Here is a 24152-nt window from a genome sequence, read left to right on the forward strand (position 1 = left end):
ACTGATTTCAGATTAAACCAGATGGTTCTGTACATGTGCCATAAAAACACATTTCATAGTTGTGTTACATTTTGTAAAGAAATGACACAAAATTCAGTTAGAGGTTAAATGTGATTGAAACAGAATACAGTGACATCCATCTTGATAAAAGATGAGTGTCACAAAGCCATGTTTGTATTTATTTGCATTGCTTTTCACTGTGGATGTCAATTTATGAGAAGCTTTAAGTATTAAATGGTATAAACTTTTTTCTGAACACACACACACACACACACACACACACACACACACACACACACACACATATATACATATACATATACATATACACATACATACACATACACATATATATGTACACACACACATATGTATATATACACATACACACATATGTATATATACACATACACACATATATACACATACACACACATATACACACATATATACATATACATATGTATGTGTGTGTGTGTGTGTGTGTGTGTGTGTGTGTGTGTGTGTGTGTGTGTGAGATATAGCTAAATAGACAGAAATAGCTGTTGAGATGTCTACATTTTAGGAATCCGAAGAAAGACATTTACAAATTTAGTAAATTTGTACATGTTTTTAAAAAGTACATATTTAGTCTAACATTTTAGTATATTTAGTACGAGTTAGCAAGCATACTTAAGGTGAAAGACTAAATATCAACTGGGCTGCCACGATTTGTCGACTAGTCATGATTACGTCAACTAACAAAATCGTCGACGACTGATTTAATAGTCGACGCGTCGTTTGAAGCTGGAATAAGTAGCAGGATTTAAGAGTGTAATAACGGACTGAAACAGAAGATGGCAGCATTGCATGTACAAGGATGTCAGCTGCCGTTAAACCCCGAAGAAGAAGAAGAAGAAGAAGGAGAAGGAGGAGCTGTGTCCCAGAATTCATAGCGCGGCCCAGCGCAGTTTCCAACAATGGCGGCAGCTAGTTAGTTTTAATATTACTCTTATTATTCTTTCTGGGTCACAAAATAAACGTTTAACATATTTTCAGGCGCGAATGTAGCTGTGTAAACCTCAAATATCTGCTCAGTTTATCAGGACACCACATATTTTCAAAAGCGCTCCGACGTTTTCGGAGATGTCTGTTACCCACTAGCTCGTTAGCGAGCCGGGGGCTAGGCTCACTAGCGCAGTGAGAACACCGGACTCCCGGCAAATCGTTTTCAAACCCACCGCCGTCTTTCGCTACTCAGGTTAAATATATATGAGTCACTTAGATAACTTAAAATGTTATTGTTTGGCTTTTTTTTAGTATTTTATTTGTTCCTGAGTAAATCGGTTTGGCTGAGATTAAAGTTATAGTTTTTACACAGCTGAATAAACGTCAAGCAGACAGCTGATTATCAGAAGTGTGAGATGCTGGAGAATTTACTCCGGTGTCCTGTTATATTTTAGATAGCAAGGAGTTTATTAAACTTCACCGAAACAATCTGCAAATTTCATTAAAATTTAATAAACTATCATCTTGTCTTTATTTTTAGTTAGCAGAGACCTGAAACACTTAAAGCTGTAAGCTAATGATAGTTATATAAGAGCAGATGCTGCTGGTGCAATAAGCTGTAGTTTTACGTCCAATGGATGATGATCTGATTAGTCGACTAATCGCAAAAATAATCGGTGACTAGTCGACTATCAAAATAATCGTTTGTGGCAGCCCTAATATCAACCCCGGTGATTATACAGCAAAGATTGCATGTATACTAATTTGTTATAGACATTTGTGGACATACCTTTTTAGGTGGAGAATTTGATGCCGTGTGGAAATCATCAGTTGCCCAGACTCGTTTTGCTGGTGGACGAGTGTCTGAAATCTGATAATGGGTTACATACAGTTAATCAAAATTATAAAAACCTACTAACAGAGTTGAAACAGAGTGTAACACTGGATACTTTAAAGAAAACATGAAACAGTAGTGATTACTAAACTTACAATAAAAAATAAAAAAGCAATAAAAAAAAAATCCCAGCTGTTTGCATCATAACTACTAAGAGATTTGAAAGTGAGTGTAACTTTAGAAACTTTAACAAAAATATGGAACAGTAGTGGTTACGTAACTAACAAAGGGGATACAACAAAATTCTTGCTTTCATAATGCTAACATGTAACCATATGTCTTTAACATTTAATGGTAATGTAACTGTCCACTATAAATCCTTAATGGAGGAAGACGTTTTTTTAAATTTACCTTGCTGCCTGGAGGACATAAGGAGGTGGGTCTATTCTCCGTTACCAAGGACAACCTGGCTGGTGCTGTCTGCCAACCCAGGAAAAACAGTATATAATGTTAAGACATTAAGTGACCTGACACATTAATTTCACTCTAAAATGCAATGCATGGCATGAACTGGTATGCCAGTTGGGTAACAGATCGTTTTTCTAGTGGACGTGTGTCTGAAATCTGATGAGAGGTTATGTACAGTTAGTCAAAATTATAAAACCTACTAACAGATTTGAAACAGAATGGAATATTTGATACTGAACAGTAGTGGTTACTAAACTTACAGAGCAATAAAAAAGAAAATCCCTATAGAAGACATTAAGTGACCTGACACATTCATTTCATTTAAATGCTCTGCATACCATGCACTGTTATGCCAGTTGTGTGACATTATAACAAACAATCCTAAACTGTATGGGTAGGTGTTCTTAACTGTCTCAAACGTGTTTCGAAAACTGTTCAACTGTCTGTGATCACTACTATATCTTCTTTACCTGGTCAGATGGAAAACTACTGACTGCCTCATCTTGGTTGTGGCCAGTGAGCATTGGGACAGCAGGATCGACCAGGTCAAGTGGTTTCCAGCGCTTCTTTTGTGCCTGGGATCTTTTATTTTTTCTCGGCATCTGGTAGAATGTCAGCAGAAAAACAGAATATTAATTGTTGGCATTTCAAGCATGTGATCAGACCCAGCTTTCATTTTAAGTCAAGCATAATAACCAGGTAGCTGCATTGGTAGCCAAAAGACTTTACAATGCAGTAAATCGACAAACAGTAAATGAATCAAAAATTCTGATGTATACCAGCAATTTTTTATTTTAACCCTCTGATACACAAGATAACTACAAGAACCAAAAAATAATAATAAATCTCTCTTTTCTTTAAATAGACATATTGATAGTGTCACTGCCCGGTCTTAAGGCTTTGTTAAGTAAAGTTCCATAACAGTTTGTATATTGTAATTGGGAAAGTGATTACCTTGAAAGTTGGGAGGCAGATTTGTTGACCACGACAACTACTCCATTTTGGTGTACAGTAATTGGGAAAGTAATTACCTTGCAAAGCTGGGAGGCAGTGTTGTTGCTGGGGCGCTGGTAGAATGCCAGCAGCAAGCAAACCCAGATGTTCACAGCTCCTACTTAACACCTTAAACTTTCCAAACAAATCTTACAAGAACATTTGGCAAAGTGATTGGCTTGCACACCTAGGAGACAGTCTTGTTGCCCACAACAGTTTTGTTATAGAGTAATTGGAAAATTGGGTACCTTGCAAGGCTTACAGGCAGTCTCGTAGCTGGGAGGCGGTCTTGTTGCTGGGGCTCTGGCAAAGTGCCAGCAGCAAGCAGACCCAGATGGTCACAGCTCCTATTTAACACCTTAAACTTTGCAAACAAATCTCACAAGAACAATTAGCAAACTGATTGGCTTGTAAAGCTGAAATGTAGCCTTGTACTGTATGGTTGAAATGTCCCACTGAGAGACAAAGAGGAACTTTACTCCCTTCCAAACAGTAAAGTTCCTCTTTGTCTCTTTGTTTTAATTACAAACAACGGCTCTGGAATAAAATGGCATCCAGCGCTAAACACACCAATTTTCTAGATATCAGCTGAACACACACATAGAAAATATAAGGGGGGCACTTACCTTGGCTGAAGCAAGAGTTGAGGTGTTAAAGGCTGCTGTAGTTAACGCCTTATAAAAACAGAAAAAGAGGTGTGAAACGCGGCTACAACGAAGCTATTGTTTTGGACGCGGCGACAGTCGCCACTTAAAAGTTTTAATTACAAACGATACCTCTGGAATAAAGTTACATCCAAGTGCTAACCACACCATCATTTTGTAGATATCAGCGTCCAGACACAGAAAATCACTTTCAAAGTCATTTTCAAGCCGGAGAGGCTTACCTATGCTCAATATCCGCTAGCTAGCCACCACCGAGACAAAGGGCGTGAAATGCGATCGCCAAGATACACATACAAAAAAAAAATCACTTCGCTTCTTAAAAGTTTTAATTACAAACGATACCTCTGGAATAAAGTTACATCCAAGTGCTAACCACACCATCATTTTGTAGATACCTCATTTGTAGATACCATCATTTTGTAGACCTCGGCTGAATACCCGCTAACTAGCTTTAGCATGTGCCGAACATGACCACGACAAAGAATCACCCTGACACATTAAAAAATCACTTTCAAAGCTAAATTTCAAACCGGAGAGAGAGAGATACACTTACCTTGTCAAACCTTACACTGTTGTTCCGAATACTTCAGAAAATGACGTTCAAATGTCAACTTCAAAACGGAGGAGAGGTGGACAGATGCATGCGGGTCCAGCATACGCTACGGTGTCTTCTAAGGTCAATTTCAAACTGGAGGAGGGGCGGACTGACGCGCGCCGTTGATAGTGTCATCATTACGTTAATCCGAATAGGCCGCACCACTCCCGGCATACCACTAGAATAAAGGAATTATCGGCCCATATTAACAAAAAATAAGTCCAGTGTGAAACAGTCGCTTGGCGAGCGATCGGGTGGTTTAGCGAGTGTCAGCCTCTTAAGTTTAAGACAAGCCCGGCTGCTTTTTAAGCGACGCGGCGCTAGCTACCCAGCTAGCGTCAGTACACAGGAACTACTTCCGGTAGTTATACAAAATAAAAGCGTCCCCCATTATAATCCGCTATAATGCTCTTATTGTGAAGGGCAAGCGGGACGCCATACTTCCGCTGTGCGCGCCGTTGATATATACCTTGGCACACCACAAATGAAGTTTTCTTGTTCTCCATTCATTTCAATGGGAAAAAACTTGCATTAAAATATTCATATTTAAAAAACTATAGAAGTAATAAACACCAAAAGTCATAGCAACTCATTCCAGCTCCAGCCGCACACAATGATATATCATATGTGAACCTTGTCTCAAAACTGTGGGGCGAGTTAAGGTCCAAAATTTCAGGCGGAAAAAGAATAATAACTAGAAAAATTTGCATTTCCTGCGAAAATGCAGTGTGGATGCTTAAAGCTGAAGCTGTATGCAAAAAGTAGCTGAAAAAGCTGAAAAGTTGCAGAAATTGTAAAAACTTTGCAGAAGCAAAAGAAGTTTGCTAAAATGGAATAACTTAGCAGAACTGCAATATCTTAGAAGAAACATAATACTTGGCAGAAATACAATAGCATAGCAGAATTTAGCAGAAATATTGTAACTTACCAGAAACATGATAACTTCTCAAAAATACAAGAATTTAGGAGAAATAGTATAAGATAACAGAAAGAATATATTTAGCCAAAAATACTTAAACATTACAGAAACACTATGATTTAGAAAAATAGTACAACAGAGCAGAAATATTGTGATTTACCAGAGACACTGTGATGAACTATGAATATTGTAATTTTAAATTAAGACTATGTTTTAGCACAAATATTATAATTTGGCAGAAATACTATAATTTAGCACAAATACTATAAAAAGCAGAAATACTATAATTTAGCAGAAATACAATATTAAGCACAAACCCTATAAAAAGCAGAAATACTGTACTATGATTTGGTAGAAAAAACTATAATCAGAAATACTATATTTGGCAGAAATACGGTATTTGGCACAAATCTTATAAAATAGCAGAAATAGTATGATTTAGCACAATAGTAATAACTTAAAGAGAAAAATTGGAAAAGCAAAAATTGACAGCTGAAAAAATGATGAACATGCTGAAGGTCCCTCAACTATACTTGTTAAATGAAAAAAATCAGCAAAAAAATCTATAACAGCCACACAATCACAAATATGTACACATAAGAAAACACACATGCACAGAGAGACACACACACAAGATCCAATTCAGTCAACCAGTCTAAATATATTGAATTTGAATCTTAGAATGAGATCATCCCATTAAAAGCCTTTCTCTCTCTCTCTCTCTCTCTCTCTCTCTCTCTGTCACACACACACACACACACACACACACACACACACACACAGGGAGAGAAAAGTGAGTTTCTAGGTCAGCCTGGGAGCTGCTGAATTTGAATCCACCAATCAGAGAGCCTGTGCACTCTTTCCCTCCAAAACAGGTGCATCCTTTTTACACACGCAGCACAGAGAGACACAGGATCATTGCAGTCTATTTCTCATAATGACGACTCCCCTCAAACAAATGACCATAATTTCCTAACCGTAGGAGCTAGAACGGTCATTCTTACACCGTTTTGTTCAGAAGAGATGGGGGAATCTTCAAGTGTTGACAATTTATCATTAAAATATGAATTTTTAGAGATATATGACACGGATGACTTGTTGACTTAGAAGCCACGAATTCCCCAATATGCAAATTTGAATACCTGGAGCCCACATACATGATTGGCTGGCTGGGAAGCTGTGCAGGCCCTGATTTGTGGATTTGAATTCCTCAGCCCTCAGATATGATTGGCTGGCTTAGAAGCCATGAAGTCCCCAATATGCAAATTTGAATGCCTCAGGACACATATATGATTGGCTGGGAAACCGTGCAGGACCTGATTTGAAAATTTGAATGTCTAAGTCCTCACAGAGGATTGGCTGCCTGGGGACCAGGCAGAAATATATAGAAATACTATGATTAAGCATAAATACTACATTTAGTAGAAATACTATGTTTTAGCACAAATCCTATAAAAAGCAGAAATACTATAATTTAGCAGAAATACTATATTAAGCACAAATCCTATAAAAAGCAGAAATAGGATGATTAAGCATAAACACTACATTTAGTAGAAATATTATGTTTGAGCAAAAATCCTATAAAAAGCAGAAATACTATATTAGGCACAAATCCCATAAAAAGCAGAAATAGTATGATTAAGCATAAATACTACATTTAGTAGAAATACTATGTTTTAGCACAAATAGTATAAAAAGCAGAAATACTGTAATTTAGCAGAAATACTATTAAAAGCAGAAATACTATATTAAGCACAAATCTTATGAAATAGCAGAAACAGTATGATTTAGCACAATAGTAATAAGTTAAACAGAAAAATTGGAAAAGCAAAATGGACAGCTGAAAAAATGCTGAACATGCTGAGGGTCCCTCAAATATACTTGTTAAATGAAAAAATCAGCATAAAAATGCACAGGGAGAGAGAAGTAAGTTTCTAGGTCAGCCTGGGAGCTGCTGAATTTGAATCCACCAATCAGAGAGCCTGTGTACTTTTTCCCGCCAAAACAGGTGCATCTTTTTACACACGCAGCAGAGAGAGGCACAGGATTATTGCAGCCTATTTCTCATAGTGAGGACTCCCCTCAAACAAATGACCATAATTTCCTAACCGTAGGGGCTAGAGCGGTCATTCTTACACCGTTTTGTTCAGAAGAGATGGGGGAATCTTCCAGTGTTAACAATTTATCATTAAAATTTGAATTTTTAGAGATATACGACATGGATGACTTGTTGACTTAGAAGCCACGAATTCCCCCAATATGCAAATTTGAATGCCTGAGGCCACATATATGATTGGCTGCCTGGGAAGCCGTGCAGGCCCTGATTTGTGGATTTGAATTCCTCAGCCCTCAGATATGATTGGCTGGCTTAGAAGCCATGAAGGCCCCAATATGCAAATTTGAATGCCTCAGGACACATATATGATTGGCTGGGAAACCGTGCAGGCCCTGATTTGAAAATTTGAATGTCTAAGTCCTCACAGAGGATTGGCTGCCTGGGGACCTGGCAGAAATATATAGAAATACTATGATTAAGCATAAATACTACATTTAGTAGAAATACTATGTTTTAGCACAAATACTATAAAAAGCAGAAATACTATAATTTAGCAGAAATACTATATTAAGCACAAATCCTTTAAAAAGCAGAAATAGCATGATTAAGCATAAACACTACATTTAGTAGAAATACTATGTTTGAGCAAAAATCCTATAAAAAGCAGAAATACTATATTAGGCACAAATCCCATAAAAAGCAGAAATAGTATGATTAAGCATAAATACTACATTTAGTAGAAATACTATGTTTTAGCACAAATAGTATAAAAAGCAGAAATACTGTAATTTAGCAGAAATACTATATTAGGCACAAATCTTATAAAATAGCAGAAATAGTATGATTTAGCACAATAGTAATAAGTTAAACAGAAAAATTGGAAAAGCAAAATGGACAGCTGAAAAAATGCTGAACATGCTGAGGGTCCCTCAAATATACTTGTTAAATGAAAAAATCAGCAAAAAAATGCACAGGGAGAGAGAAGTAAGTTTCTAGGTCAGCCTGGGAGCTGCTGAATTTGAATCCACCAATCAGAGAGCCTGTGTACTTTTTCCCGCCAAAACATGTGCCTCTTTTTACACACGCAGCACAGAGAGGCACAGGATTATTGCAGCCTATTTCTCATAGTGAGGACTCCCCTCAAACAAATGACCATAATTTCCAAACCGTAGGGGCTAGAGCGGTCATTCTTACACCGTTTTGTTCAGAAGAGATGGGGGAATCTTCCAGTGTTTACAATTTATCATTAAAATATGAATTATTAAAGATATTTGACTTCTAATGCACCATAACTGAGTAGAGCGAAGCAAAAACTGCCTTGACTTGCCCTCAAACAACGCTTTGTGACTTGAAATCTATTTGGAGTATCGATATCATTCTTTCACCGTAAGAAACAGCAGGCTTTGGTGAACAATCATGGAAATTTTCAGGTCTCTGTGGAAATCCAACAAAAAGTTATGACGAGAGAAAAAACTGGTTCATTTCCACAGTTTGAAATCTGAAGAAATCTGAGCGAAGGACGAATTTCCTACCCTCAAACAAGTCCAACTCATTTCAGAACGGTAATAGGTGAGAAAGAAATTCTTGAATTGTGAGCGTCAGGGGTGTCTGAAGATATTCGGGGACAAGCCTCATGTCTTAACTTTGCTTTGTTAAGGAGATATGACGATTCGAATATGCCTCTCATTACAGAAATCCAGCGGTGATTTTGAACAAGCTCTCCATTCACTTTATATGGAGAGTTTTCTGACATTGTGTTGGTCTGAGGAGATTTGCGAAAATTCTATAAATCCCACAACAATGATAGTGACATTTCCTGAAAGCCAGCAAAAATACCTACGTTTTGATGTATAATTTGTGGAAGTTGAGTGAAAATTGAGCAAGTAGCAAACAGTTGTTCGGACATGAAGAGAAGACTGCAAAACCTTCAGTGACACACTGGAAGCCAAGAGCATAGCAACCATAACAACGCATGTATTTTGTGAAAAATCACAATTTTGCAACTCAAAACTTTAAGAGGCATAAAAGTAAAACAGTAGAAGATTTGAAAAAGCTGAATCATACCTGAATAGCCCAATAATTTGTGAACATTTTAAAATTTGAATGGTTGTTCTAGGTGAAAATATGAGGAAGTAGTTAAGTTTCAAAAACAAGCAAATTTTAGCAGAATTGCAGAAGTTTCCCATTCATTTCAATGGGACAAATTAAAGGAAAAAATCTTAATATTTTAAAAAGTATAATAGCAAAAAATACCAAAAGTCATAGCGCACATTAGCAGAAATAGCAGAATAGTTTAAAATTTGAACGGTGAAAATCGGCTGAAAATTGTGGAAGTAGTTAAGTGCCAAAAAGTGTACGGAAGCAACTAGAATAATAAAGAATAAAGAGAAACAGGAACTCAATAGTGTGGATGCTTAAAGCATCCACACAATAATAACTAGAAAAATTTGCATTTCCTGCGAAAATGCAGTGTGGATGCTTTAAAGCTGAAGCTGTATGCAAAAAGTAGCTGAAAAAGCTGAAAAGTTGCAGAAATTGTAAAAACTTTGCAGAAGCAAAGGAACTTTGCTAAAATGGAATAACTTAGCAGAACTGCAATATCTTAGAGGAAACATAATACTTGGCAGAAATACAATAGCATAGCAGAACTTAGCAGAAATATTGTAACTTACCAGAAACATAACTTCTCAAAAATACAAGAATTTAGGAGAAATAGTATAAGATAACAGAAAGAATATATTTAGACAAAAATACTTAAGCATTACAGAAACACTATGATTTAGAAAAATAGTACAACATAGCAGAAATACTGTGATTTACCAGAGACACTGTGATGAACTATGAATATTGTAATTTTAAATTAAGACTATGTTTTAGCACAAATATTATAATTTGGCAGAAATACTATGATACAGCACAAATACTCTGGTTTAGCACAAATATTATAACATAGCAGAAATACAATTATATAGCAGAAATGCTATATTTAGAAAGAAAAATATAATATAGTAGAAATAGTATGATTGAGCAGAAATACTACAATATAGCATAATAACAATGATTTAGCAGAAATACTATGATTGAGCAGAAGTACTAAGATGTAGTAAAAGTACTTTGATTTAACAGAAATACAATTATGGAGGAGTAATACTTTAAAATGGGAGAAATATTGATACACACACACACACATACACAGAGCCTAAAGGGAAGAGTATTTGTGCCATGGAGTGTTAAGAATGTGAGGTCCATATTAGAAAAGCTGGTAAAATCATAAAAGTTTGCAGAATTGTAATAAATGATGAATATGAATTACTGGTCTGTGACAGTGTATTAATTTGTAGGGAAAAAAACATGTTGACCAAGGTGGAATCGAACCCACGATCTTTGGCTTGCAGACCCGTGTCATTACCAACTGCGCCACTGGGAAAGAGAGGAGCCGTTTTGAAAAACAGGGTGATGAGCAGTCAGAATTAGATCCCGGTGAGAGGCGAAAAACGCAGTTTTTTGGAGTTACAAAACGTTGTGTAACTCAAAAACTAGGTGAACTAGAGGCATAATTCTTGTACTGGGTGAATCAGCGGACTGTGGTGTACTTTGACTGCGATTTTCATTGCTCTTTGTACAACCGTCGCTGAGATATGACGAGAGAGGAAACGGAAGACCTCAGACATGATTGGCTGGCTGGGAAGCCGTGCAGGCCCTGATATGTGATATGTGTCTGAGTCCGCACAGAGGATTGGCTGCCTGGCAGAAATATATAGAAATAGTATGATTAAGCATAAATACTACATTTAGCAGAAATACTATATTAAGCACAAATCCTATAAAAAGCAGAAATAGTATATTAAGCACAAATCCTATAAAAAGCAGAAATACTATATTAAGCACAAATCCTATTAAAAGCAGAAATAGTATGATTTAGCACAATAGTAATAAGTTAAACAGAAAAATTGGAAAAGCAAAATGGACAGCTGAAGAAATGCTGAACATGCTGAGGGTCCCTCAAATATACTTGTTAAATGAAAAAAATCAGCAAAAAAATATATAACAGCCACACAATCAGAAATATGTACACATAAGGAAACACACATGCACAGAGAGACACACACACAAGATCCCATTAAAAGGCTCTCTCTCTCTCTCTCTCTCTCTCTCTCTCTCTCTCTCTCTCTCTCTCTCTCTCTCTCTCTCTCTCTCTCTCACACACACACACACACACAGGGAGAGAGAAGTAAGTTTCTAGCTCAGTCAGCCTGGGAGCTGCTGAATTTAAATCCACCAATCAGAGAGCCTGTGCACTTTTTCCCGCCAAAACAGGTGCATCTATTTACACACGCAGCACAGTGTGCAAGATGGTCGTCACAATGGACGGAGGCAGGGATGGTGGATTTTGGCACCTCCTGCCCCAACTCATCTTTCTCCTTCACCAGGCTCTCCAAAGAAGTGGTTTCACCCGTGATTGTGCCCACCCCTAAGATCCTATATGTATGTGTAATGAGAGTGTGAATAATGTGAATGTCTAAGTTGTGGGATAAAATTGAGGCAGAGGCAGCCAGAAGGGGACAGAGGGGGGGGTAGCCTCCTCTGCGCCCTGGTGACATACCCCTACTCCAAGGCCCTGCATGTGTGGGTGGTTGTGGTGGAGCGGGAAGAGGGAGGCAGCTGGAGATGGGGAGGGAAGGAAGGGAGGGGCAGGTAACCCCTCCCTGGGGCCAGCTCCCCCGCTGACCCCAGTAGGCACTCCCACACTCCGCGACCCGCCAGGGAAAGGGGGCCCAGGCCCATCCAGACCGGGGCCCAGTGCAGCAGCGCCTCCCGGCCCCACAGAGCCCGGGACAGTTCACCCAACCCCACCACAGAGAAAACTGCACCCACCCCACCATCCACTCATCTTCCAGACTACATAAGACAGTAAACGCCCAGGCTGAGATCTTCCTCCACCTCTCCTGTATCTCCCCCTCCTGCAGAGAGAGTCCCTGAAGAGAGGAAAGCTCCTGCAGATGTGACCATCTCCCCCACCAGTTGAAGAGCCCCCCAGGTGGCTCGACGCACCGGCGGCACCCTGCTCCAGGGCTGGGCCCCCATGCACCCACCCGCCCACAACCCCGGCAACACACCAACCAGGACCCAAGCCCCCGAGGCCCGGCCCGGGCCCCAGCCCGGAGACGGAGCACCCCCAGAACCTCACGCCCATCCCGGACCCACCCAGGGGCAGCCAGGCTACCAGGTCAGTAACCCACGTCCATCAGCACAGACCCTCCCCTAGCCCCGCTGCACGCAGCCGCGAGGAAACAGTCACCCGAGAGCCAACAGAGCCCCCAACCGGACATGACCGCTACCCCGGGTTGAGCCCCCCAAGGAAGATGCCTCCGGGGAACCCCCCGACGCCCTAATCACGGAGTCCATATTACCATCAGGGTGTACACCTCACCCCTGGCGTCGTTGCCCACCTCTCAATTTTAAATACACTTAGACATTGAGGGCTATCAGGAGGGACTATGCGCTCACCTGCTGCTCTCTGGCAGGTAGCTCCATGCCCTCCTGGGTTTTAATTGCACCTTAGAACACACATGCATCAACACTACAATGAGCGGGTGGAGGGAGGTTTGGAGTCTTCTCCCACCCCCATTCTCTGCGGCCTGCTGGAGCGGGAGGGCTAGGAGGAGTTGGCCGTCCGACTGCGGTCTGGAGTGTGGGGCCTCCCTGCTGCTACGGAGTTGGGGTGGTCTGCCTCTCCCCACCGCAGGGAAAAGGGTAACACCACCTGGGTCTGGGTGCAGTTCCCCCCTCCAGGGGCAAGGGTACCTAGACCCGGTTTGTAGAGTACGCTTGGGGAGTGTGATCGTGTGTACAGCGTCTCTTTATGTCTGTCTCCACGTTGGTTGAGTGTGGAGTGAGTGCATATGAGAGCATGAGGGGGGGAATGGATGTTTGTGTCTGTGTGTGCCTGTATGTCTGTGTCTATATGTCAGGTTGGGTATCAGACACCACCTCTCTGGGGACACCTCAGGCCCTCCAAGGTTTGGAGGCCTATCTCCACCCACCACCACTTCCCCTGCCAGTGGCGGACTCCCTCAGGTGTCGGTGCGTTGGTGGTTCTTTGTGTCTGGGGGTGGGCGCCCAGGTACACACCGGCTCACTCCTTGGCGGCCGCTTATCGGGGCCTGGAACCTGGGGCTCGCTCGGGACCACTTCGGAGGTGGGGTGCCCCCGGCCTCTCGGCCTGGGGCTCGGTCACTCAGGCACAGCTGGCTGCCGGCGGAGCTCACGGGCGCGTCACTGCAACTCCCCCTGGCTTCTGCTCCGCGGCTGCTGAGTGAACCCTCATCTGGGACTCTCCTCAGCTCTTGCTGGGGCAGTGGCGCGGCTGCCCCTCTGTTGGTTTTCCATGGTCTCTTGTGTTCTGGGGGCCTCTGGATGTCTGGAGTTTTGATCTCCTCCATACCTGCTTCATACCCTGGAGGACGGGGCTGTGGCCCCCCCCACACTCCCTAGCAGATCGTTACATGGAGAAACCTTTGGAATACAAGCACGCTGATCCACACAGGTATGCACACGGGTGTTCACTGCTCGTAGACTTAAATTACACCTTTCTTGGCTACTACTTCGAAGCACATCTGTCCTGCGTGCTGCACAACAACATTGAATATTTAGTATATACTGCTGTTTACACTTAGCTAGATTAATGCGATGGTGTTGTGTTTAGTATGTTGCTTTGTTTTTTTTGTCTTCTATTCCTCTCTCAACAGGTGATCCAGGAGATTTTTATTTTTTTTCTCCCCCCCTTTCTCACTGTCCCTCTCCCCTTCTGTTTTTCCTTTCCTTCCTCTTTCTTTCTCCCTTTCCTATCCCTCACTCATGTCTGTCCCGTCTGTAACATCTGAAAATAAAATATAATAAATAATAAAAACAAAGATCGACCAAATGGACCAATACGGCAATGCCACGAAGATCCATTTGGCAAAGTAAATCCATTGGGTATCCTTGTTGGTCTTCAGACAACAATTCTGATGGCTAAAGAACCAAATGGGACAGGCAAAAAAAAAAAAAAAAAAGAAAAAAAAGAAGTGGTTTCACCCTCTCTCCAGGCTTTAAGGAGGTTGAGGTGGTAAATCTGTGTGGCTCCTCCCCTGTCCAACCGTACTACCTTATAGTTAAAGTCCCCCACTCACCGTGTGACCATGATGGGTGCTTGCCACTTGGCAAGCAGTTTGGAGCTGGAAGAAGGGAGCAATACAAGCACTTATCCCCCCGATGAAAATTGCCTGAGTCTAGCCGCTCTGTTGTACAAGCTCTGTTGACGCTGCTGGGCCTGGAGTAAATTTTCTCGTGAGAGCCACCCCAAAGAGTAAAGCTTTAATCTCAGGTCCAGCATGTATTGAGTTTCATTTTTTGCAGGGCTCGGATCTTCCTCCCAGTTTTCTTTAATCACGTTGAGCACTCCCAGTGGTTGCCTGCCGTGGCTACCTGCCACGGGGGGTGCCACAGCAACTCAAAGGGAGAAAATCCCGTGGAGGCCTGGCACACCTCCAGCACTGTGAACAACAGAGGATCTAACCAGCAATCCCAATTGCATTTATCCTTGTGAATTAACTTATGGATCATATCATGGATTTTAATGTTTTTAATGATTTTAACGTCTTATTCAGCTGATCCACCAACCCATCACTCTGAGGGTAAATGGTAAATGGCCTGTATTTGTATAGCACTTTACTTAGTCCCTAAGGACCCCAAAGCGCTTTAGACATTCAGTCATCCACCCATCCACATACACATTCAAAAGCTACATTGTAGCCACAGCCACCCTGGGGCGCACTGACAGAGGTGAGGCTGCCGGACACTGGCACCACCAGGCCCTCTGACCACCACCAGTAGGCAACGGGTGAAGGTCTTGCCCAAGGACACAACGACTGAGACTCTCGGAGCCGGGGCTCGAACTGGCAACCTTCCAATTACAAGATGAACTGCCAACTCTTGAGCCACGATCGCCCCAGGGTGGTAGATGCTAGTGCGAATAGATTTGCCCAATAATCCGTGTAGTTTCTTCAGCTGAGACTGAAGCAGTCACTTGGATGAGTGAAGAAACACTTCTTCCACAGACAACGCTACATCCAGATGAACAGAGTCAACTTTTGGGGAATCCGTATAGTTCCTTTAGTGTGCGAGACATGAACAATGTGCCCTGGTCAGTCAGTATTTCCTTAGGAATACCGACTAGGGAGATGACCTGAAACAGTGCTTGTGCCACGCTCCTCACGGAGATGGTGCACAGCAGCACCGCTTCCGGGTATCACGTAAAATAATCCACCAGGACTAATACAAAGTGATAGCCGCATGCACTCCGGTAAAATGGCCTGATGAGGTCTATACGAATACGTTCAAACGGGACCTGCATTAAGGGTAATAGATGCAAAGGTGCTTTTGGAATAACCAGCTGGCACTCTGGGCATGATGCACACCATCAGCGCACGTTGGCCCAGATGCCAGCCATTATATGCTCCACAGTTTTTTCACATCCCATGTGCCCTGCCGTGGTATGGTACCAACAACTGGGTGTCTCATTTGTGCGAGCATTGCGACTCACTCGATAAAGCCTATCGTTCCGCAATTGGGAATGCAGGTAAGCCAGCATGGCCTCAGGGCTGACCAGGTGACCAACAATATCCATCACTTGGTTGTAGGCTGAGTGTAGGGTGTTGTCCCGAGACTGCACCAGAGGAAAATCACCTCCGGTGGTGTGGCCCACGGATGATTAATATAAAATGATTAATAGAAACTTTTTGGGATTGGATTTACACAAAAATGCATTCTGTGGTCCCACAAAATGCATTTTTCTACTTTTTTTTCTTTCTAATATCAGTGAAGATTTTATCATATTCAAATGACACAATATGCATTGCTACATATATACATACATATACATACATATATTCAAACCAAAGTACAATTTTGATCTAAATTATTCATATTACTGTTATTGTACACATTGCAAATACCCTTGATCCTACTTTAAAGAGGAAAGGAGTTCATTACCATGGTTTGCCACACAGCTGTGCAGGAGAAACAGCAGCAGAACAGCAGCAGGTTTTGATGTTGGTTCCATCATGATCCAGACCTCTGAGCAGATCCTCAGAACCAGATCAAGCAGTACTCAGTGTGTCCTTCTTTGTTTGTCCGTCTATGTCTCTCTGTCCGTCCTCTGGAGGGGGGGGATTATTGACCAAAGGGTCAAAGTTTGAGCCAGGCTGATGAGTCGGTTATGTTTAAACCTACATGTTTACTTTTTCTCAACAACTCGAGTCCTACTGTGAGTTAATACTGCTGGAGTTTAACACAACGGCTCTGAAACTATACATGAATTATTGTTTGGTATTAAAACATATGAGATTCATATGACAAGTCACAATTTACAAAATAACAAGTCCCTAAAAAACCTTAAAATGTCTTGATTTGGCCTGTATCATCTTTGGGACATTTCTTACATTCGAACACCTGCAGTGTTTTTGAAAGTAATAATAAAACCAGTTGTTCTGGTCTTTCATTACAGGCTAAAGCTATCACCTGGCAGTAGATAGATTCAGTTATCATAGTCTTGAGTTCCTGAAGTCAGCAAAACGATCCATTGTTCTGTCCAAACCCATTATACACAAAAATTATTCAACATTTAAAATAAAAATTTTTTAAATGTTAGGTCAAGTTCATTATTGGAGATGACACCAACCCTACCCCTATGGGCTGTTTTGGTTTTCTCTTAAATACAAGTATGGAGTTAGGCATCACCACCCACAGTTAATATGCACCAATGTGTTAGGGCTACAATGGGTTTTTGTTTTGGCCATGTGCTCAATAAGCAATGCTCCAGAAACTAGATGTTACATTTTAAATAAATACTCAAATTTTGACATCAGACTTTCATTTGGGTGTGAATATGGTCCTTAGCTCTTTCACCTCCAGTAAGTCAATTTTTCAACCATAGCAGGACATCAAGAAAAGACCACAATCAATTGTTTTCAACGTCTGATGATTGGTGACTGGAGATCAGTCGAAGGGCATATCTCTCACCAACAGGGACAGTCTCCAACCCTTCTCAGAACCTCAATATGTCAAGCAGTTAAGAAAATGGCTGGACATTCAGTTTGCAGTAACAGTGATTTAGAAGGAATTCGTGTAATTCCATGATCCCATCAGAGGGTGCAGTTTTACTGCTGTCAAAGATTTGCTGTTATATTCTGTGTGAAACTACAGCTTGGAGTTTATAAAGAAACTTTTTAAAACATGAACAAAAACATATGCAAACAAATTTGACATGAACTACTTTTTGTAGTTTTTGATATTTTACATTATTAGTATATATCACTGTTGTCCAGATAATGTGTGGAAATGAAAAGTTGAACTGTAAGTAAATGTCATGCTCTAATCATCTTTGACGTTCAGCTCAAAATGTTATTTGTTCACTACACGATTTCTGTCTGCTGGTGGTACTAAACTCAACGATATTGCATTTGTGGTTTGCACCAGTTATTTATTTATTTATTTATTTGACTCAGAGGTCGGTGAAGTCAGGTGCACTTTTACTGTTACTAAGCCTGTCAGACATATGTCATTTGTGTAAATAAAGGCCACTACTGAGGTCAGAGGTTATGTACCGAATCTGATACTTTACCTTGTCTCACTGAGCATGTTATGAACTCATATAGCAAGCAGCATATTGGAAATAATTAACATTTATTACTGCAAGATATGATACAAGTCTTTAAGACAAAAATGAGCTTTTTGTGGCGTTACACCAGAGTGACCCATGATTCAGCCATTGAAAGGTACAGTTTACTATACTTCATTTTTATTCTAACAAATCTGGGATATTTTGCTTAGGCGAACTAGTGCAGCTCGATTGTTTCAGAACTTCATCCGCTGAGTTTCTGTGAATTTTGGTTAATAAACTGGAATTTATTTATTTTTGAGTAAATTTAGAGTTCCAAACTTCATCAGAGACTGGTTCACTGTTGCTTTGGCGAGTTTTTAAGTAACCGTATCTGAAAAATTTAATGGGTTTTAAGTTCCTCTCCATTTTCTGATGAGTCAGATGATGTGATGTACTCTGTTTTCACCACTAAAATAAATTTAAAAAATCAGTTGAAACTTGTTTTTGGCCCATGCTTTGACAATTTATGTACAACTAAGGCAGATCTTGGCTATTGATCTCAGGCGGATTAACAACATTGCACTCCCAGGGAAACTGAAGTTCTCGTGCTTCCAGTTTGTGTTGTTACCCAGACTACTGTGGCCGTTGACAATGTACGAGGTCTCGCTCAATCATGCCAATCAACCACAGAGGCTAGTGAGCTCCTATGTTGAGAAGTGGCTCGGACTTCCCAAATGCCTCAGTAGCGTTGGACTCTACAGCAACGGGATACTGGTGTGCCTATCCCTAGCCTGGTAGAGGAGTTTAAATGTGCAAAAGTGAGGCTTGAGATGTCACTCACAGACTCCAGGGACCCCATAGTGATTGGCACTGCTCCCACCCTAGCAACGGGGAGAAAGTGGACCCCAGCCACATCTGTGCTAGAGGCCAAATCTGATCTTCGCAATCATGACGTGGTGGGTCACGTCCAACAGGGCAGAGGAGGATTTGGTCTTGGAGCAGTAACACCTCAATGGCAACAGGCATCTGTATCTGAACATTGAAAATGATGGTGGAGGAGGCGCGTCGACAGGAGAAAACAGTAAGACATGCCAGAGCTGTAGCGCTTGCCAAGCAGGGTCGCTGGATGAATTGCAAGAGTGTTGAAAAGAGGAAACTCTCATGGAGTGAAATCTGGGGAATGGAGTCTAATAGCTATGTTTCATCATCCGAGCAACATATGATGTGCTGCTTTCCCCAATAAATCTGCAGGTGTGGTTTAGAAAAGTACCCATCTTGCCCCCTGTGTACAGTCCCAGCAACATTCAAGCACATCTTGGTTGGTCGCAGGACGAGCCTTACTTAGGGCACATGGACACATAGGCTGTATCCCAATTCAGGGTCTGCAGCCTTAAAGTACGCAGCCTCAATGATCCTCAAGGGCCGCGTACTCAAAGACCGCTAAGGCCGGAAGTGCGAGGCTTGTGAAATGGGACGGTCTAGCCTCCGTTGCGCTGCCCAGGTTGCCTAGCAACCGTGATACTAACAGCTGGAAACGTGTCATACAGCTTTGTTTGACAGAAATGAAGGAGAAAATCTTTTGTTCATTTGTTTGTTTCTTTCTACATGAGCTTTGATCATTCTCTGTAAGATGAAGGTCAGCTATTGAACGGCGTATATTTTAAAGTAAAGGCTGTAAAACCAAGTTAGTACAAACGTCACTAATGTCACATAACTTTGCCGACATGTGGCCAACAGTAATGTTTTAATGTTCTTCGTTATTAAACATTTGCACATAAATAAGTGACATAATATTCAGTACTTACTTAAAGTTTACTCTTCGGGCGCCCCTCATCTGCCGTTTTCTTTCGGCAAAATTATCCATACCCACCACCCACTATGCATTCTGGGATATGTTGGGCCACGAAGTCTACACCGCCACGTCCTTAAAATTCAGGGAAATAAAGGACGCATTTGAGGGCCGCATTTCGAGCAGCCTTCGAATTGGGACAGCCTTCGTCGCGTCGCTGTGACGTAATCGGCCTTAAAATGCGGCCTTTAAGGCTGCAGACCCTGAATTGGGATACAGCCATGGAAACACAACCAGGTCCTCAGCTGTCTAGCTGAGAAAGTTGAGTGAAAGAGAAAATCCATCAGTGCTCAACCTTTCACGAACCAAGAGGAGTCTCAGTATTGATCAGCATTTGTCCGGGAGGGGGACAAGCCGAGGTCTTACTTCTCCGTATCACCTTTTCTATCCCTTTGAAGAAGTGAGGCTCCTTAAATATTAAAGAGGTAAGTATTACTTCTCAGTTGTAGTGAACTGATAGAAGAAAATAAATTCTAAAAAACTAGTCTGGGGTCTGATCAACCCTGGCAGGGCCTCCTTAATGAGGGTGTCTAGTGATAACGGCTGAAACACCCGATGAATCCAAATATGTCCCAAATTTTAATATGATAATCTAGATCAAATCTCAAAGGCAAGAAAGGTAAAAACAAAATGGCAGATTAGGTTGGGATAAAAGTCCGAAACACCCTGTGAAGTTGAGGCACACAACGATGTGTCCCGCTGGTAAAGTTTCTGCCTTTCCTTGTAACAGCCATCCCTCAAGGCTTTCTCTATTTGAGGCAATGCATTAGCAGGGATTGTAACATCTAGTCCTTTTACTGAATGAATGAACACATTCCTTCATGTATTTTTAAAAAATACCAACAACTGACTTTCATTATAAAACAGCTCTAAAATTATTGGTCAACAATAAAGGCGCTGGTTGTCTTTTTACTTTAGCTCAACTCTCATTAACATGACAGATAACTGGTATAAACATCTAGATAATGGGGATTTGGTTGGGGTGGTATTCTTGGACTTTAGTCCTGCATTTGATATATAAATCATGATCTTTTGATCGATAAACTAAAACGTTATGGATTTTCACCAGCTGCTTTGTGCTGGATGAAAAGTTATTTGTCTGGAAGAAGGCAAAAGGTTTATTGTAATGGTAATTTTCCGAAGGCTGCGAAATGAACTGTGGTGTGCCCCAAGGCAGCTGCCTCAGTCCACTTCTCTATTCAGTTTTCACAAATGATCTGCCGTATGTTTTGGATAAATCTCGTCTTGTAATGTATGCTGATGATTCCACCATGTTTTATTCAGCCAGAGACAACTCTGAATTGACCAGCGTATTACAACAAGATTTTTGACTGGATAAGTAAAAACCACATGATTTTAAACATATCTAAATCCAAATCTATGTTAATTGCAAGTAGATTATGCTTATTCAAAAGCCCACAACTGAATCTTTCTAAAGCTGGTATTAGAACAGGTCACCCAGATTAAATTACTTGGAGTTACCATAAATCACCACCTTTCATGGTCTCAGCACATAGACTCTGTTATTAAGAAAATTGGACACGGGATATATATTACTTCTTCAATTATGAAAGGTGTCATTAATGCACTCATCTTATCCAGAGTATTGTTCAATCATTTGGTAAGCAGCTAATAACACAGATCTTAACAGGCTGCAGTTAGTCCAGAATAAGGCAGCAAGATTAGTGTTAAGGTGTTCATACTATAGAAATATTGAAAAAATGCACAATAAACTTTCTTGGCTTCCTGTACAAACTAAATTATAATATGGCTTACTTGTATTTATGAAGAAAGCAATACTTTCTTCATAAATACAATCACATTTTTTCCTACACAATTTTCAACAAACAGCAGTGTAGTAATTCCTCAAGTTCAAAGCAAATTATTGAAAAACTCTGTTATATTTAGAGCATCTTCTAAGTGGAATAAATTTCCTTATGCAATTAGAGAATTATCATCTATTCATAATTTCAAAAAACGATTTTAATTATTGTAAAAAGGCAATGTGATTTGTAATGGAAATTTGTGTATTTTGTCTCAGTGTTATTGATATTTATATGCTTACATTTTCACAATTGTAAAACCTCACTCTGGATGTAAGAGCCATATTATGTGGGTGTTTTGCTTCCACTTTATTGCATAATATTTTATTTGATTGTATTTGATGGCTTGGGCCCAAGGGAGACTAGCAACCACTGTTGTGGAAGCTAATGGGGTTCCTTGTAAATAAACAAATAAACGAATAAACACAGCAAGGACATAACAAAAAGTGAGTACTGTTCATTGGATATGCTGGCACTCACAGTTGATTCATCCATTAAAAACATGTTAAAATCTTTTGAATACATTGAGGCGTGGTTCTTAATTCTAAAACCAAACTAATGAGGCTCAGCTATTGTGATACTGCTGGCCTGAATGTGGATGAGGAAATCAGGCGACACTCTCTAGAACAGGGGTGGGCAAACTTTTTGATTCGTGGGCCACATTGAGTTCTAACATTTGACAAAGGGGCCGGAACAGGAGCGGATAGATGGCATGCTTTGAAAACATCACCTCATTGGGGGAAAAATACACATCTTGGGATATGGAGAAAACATGTGCTTTAATTTCCAATGAAAATGAAGAAAAGCATTACAATAAAATCTCTGACTTCGAAATGAGTCTTTAAACACTGAAAATCAAATAAATGAACATTTTATTTTAAAGCACTGAAAGTTCTGTTATCCTTCAGGATATCACATCACTCTCCTCCTGACTCTTTTTTTTTTTTTTTCCAAAAACGGTAGGAGATGCAGATGTACTTGTCCTGTTCCTTTTATTCAATTTGTTTCCCCGGTGCCAAAAGTCAACAACGACCAGTGCAAGAACGAAACAGTTGCAGCAAGTCAGTCTGTGAAGCGTTATATTTGATCTGCGCGCGCTGTTCATTTGAACAACGTGCGTATCACGGAGAGACACACATTTTAATGGGAGCAGTGTTGTTGGTCTCCTTTTTTAGCCAGCGCATCAAAGTCTGGAGTTAGTTTTGTTGTGGCGATTCTCAGGATTGATCTGAGGTGTAGGTCTGTTAACTTGGATCTGTGGCTGGCTTTGTTGATGTTCATGACGCTGAATGTCTGTTCACACACGAAGGTAGAGCCGAACAAAGCCAACATCATCTGCGCTTTTCGCCTTAGATTTGGAAACGCGGCATCATTGAGTGAAGCATAGAAGTCATTTAGTTTCAGAGAGCTGAACTTCTCTTTTAAGGCAGGGTCGGACTGAAGGTCGATGAGTTCGAGCTGAAGCTCCTCTGGAGCTGTTTCGGGGTCTTGTGACAGAGGAAAGGCCAGTGACTTGTCAATTTTATCGAAATCCAAAAACCGACGGCAGAATTCTCCGTGCAGTGCATCCAGTGACTCACTGTATTTCTTTACTTTTGCTCCGGCCTCTTTCAGCGTGGCTAGTGTAGGAAAATGAGTGAATGACGTGTTCAAAATCTGCCTGGAGAATAAAGCCAGCTTGGATTTGAAGGCTTTCACGTTTGTGTGCATGTCATGCACAAACTGCTCCTTCCCCTGCAGTTTCACGTTGAGCTCATTCAAGTGTGAAAATACGTCCGTAGCAAACGCAAAGTCACACATCCAGCTCTTGTTGCTCAGCTCAGGAAATTCCTCAGTCTTCCCCTGCCGCTCCAAAAACACGCCAATCTCCTCTTTGAGCTCCCACACTCGTTGAAACACTTTGCCCAAACTCAACCAGCGGACACGGGAGTGATAAAGCAGGTCCTGGTGATCATCATCAGTTTCCTCTAAGAACGCAATGAACTGACAGTGCTGAAGTCCCCGTGCGCGTATGAAGTTGACAAGTTTCACCACAGGATTCACAACATGATTCAGCTGTAACACCGATTTACATAGAGATTCCTGGTGGAGGATGCAGTGGAGAAAAATGACATCCTGATCAGGGTTTTCATCTTTCACTTTATTCTGGATTCTCCTCAGCAGGCCAACGTTTTTTCCCGTTAAATTTGGAGATCCATCTGTGGTGACGTTAACAAGCTTACTCCAGGGAAGCTTCATGACATCAGAATTGCAGGGGAAATAAAACATTAACAAGGTTAATTTATTAATTTTTTTTTCAAGTTTGGCGGGCCGGATCAAA

At 40.9% G+C, this 24152-nt stretch overlaps 3 protein-coding genes across 3 annotated transcripts in view; all 3 read right to left on the reverse strand.

Moving 5' to 3' along the window:
- The window catches only part of LOC146607939 (uncharacterized), a 200538-nt gene that overhangs the window by 126536 nt on the left and 49850 nt on the right, over positions 1-24152 (reverse strand). The gene's annotated exons all lie outside the window — the stretch shown is intronic.
- f2 (coagulation factor II (thrombin)) overlaps positions 1-24152 on the reverse strand; it is a 62195-nt gene that overhangs the window by 19116 nt on the left and 18927 nt on the right. The window lies entirely within an intron of this gene.
- LOC146607952 (general transcription factor II-I repeat domain-containing protein 2A-like) lies at positions 22973-24070 on the reverse strand. Its single transcript, XM_085347734.1, has one exon. The coding sequence runs from the start codon at positions 24068-24070 to the stop codon at positions 22973-22975; it is 1098 nt and encodes a 365-aa protein (XP_085203860.1).

This window comes from Diplotaxodon limnothrissa, linkage group LG23, assembly GCF_057381915.1.
Source record: "Diplotaxodon limnothrissa isolate DT_005_m linkage group LG23, D_limnothrissa_male_GT1.1, whole genome shotgun sequence".
In the NCBI taxonomy this organism is placed as follows: Eukaryota; Metazoa; Chordata; class Actinopteri; order Cichliformes; family Cichlidae; genus Diplotaxodon; species Diplotaxodon limnothrissa.

Coding starts and splice junctions, on each gene's coding strand:
- LOC146607952 (XM_085347734.1), bottom strand. CDS start 24,070: ATGAAGCTTCCCTGGAGTAAGCTTGTTAACGTCACCACAGATGGATCT.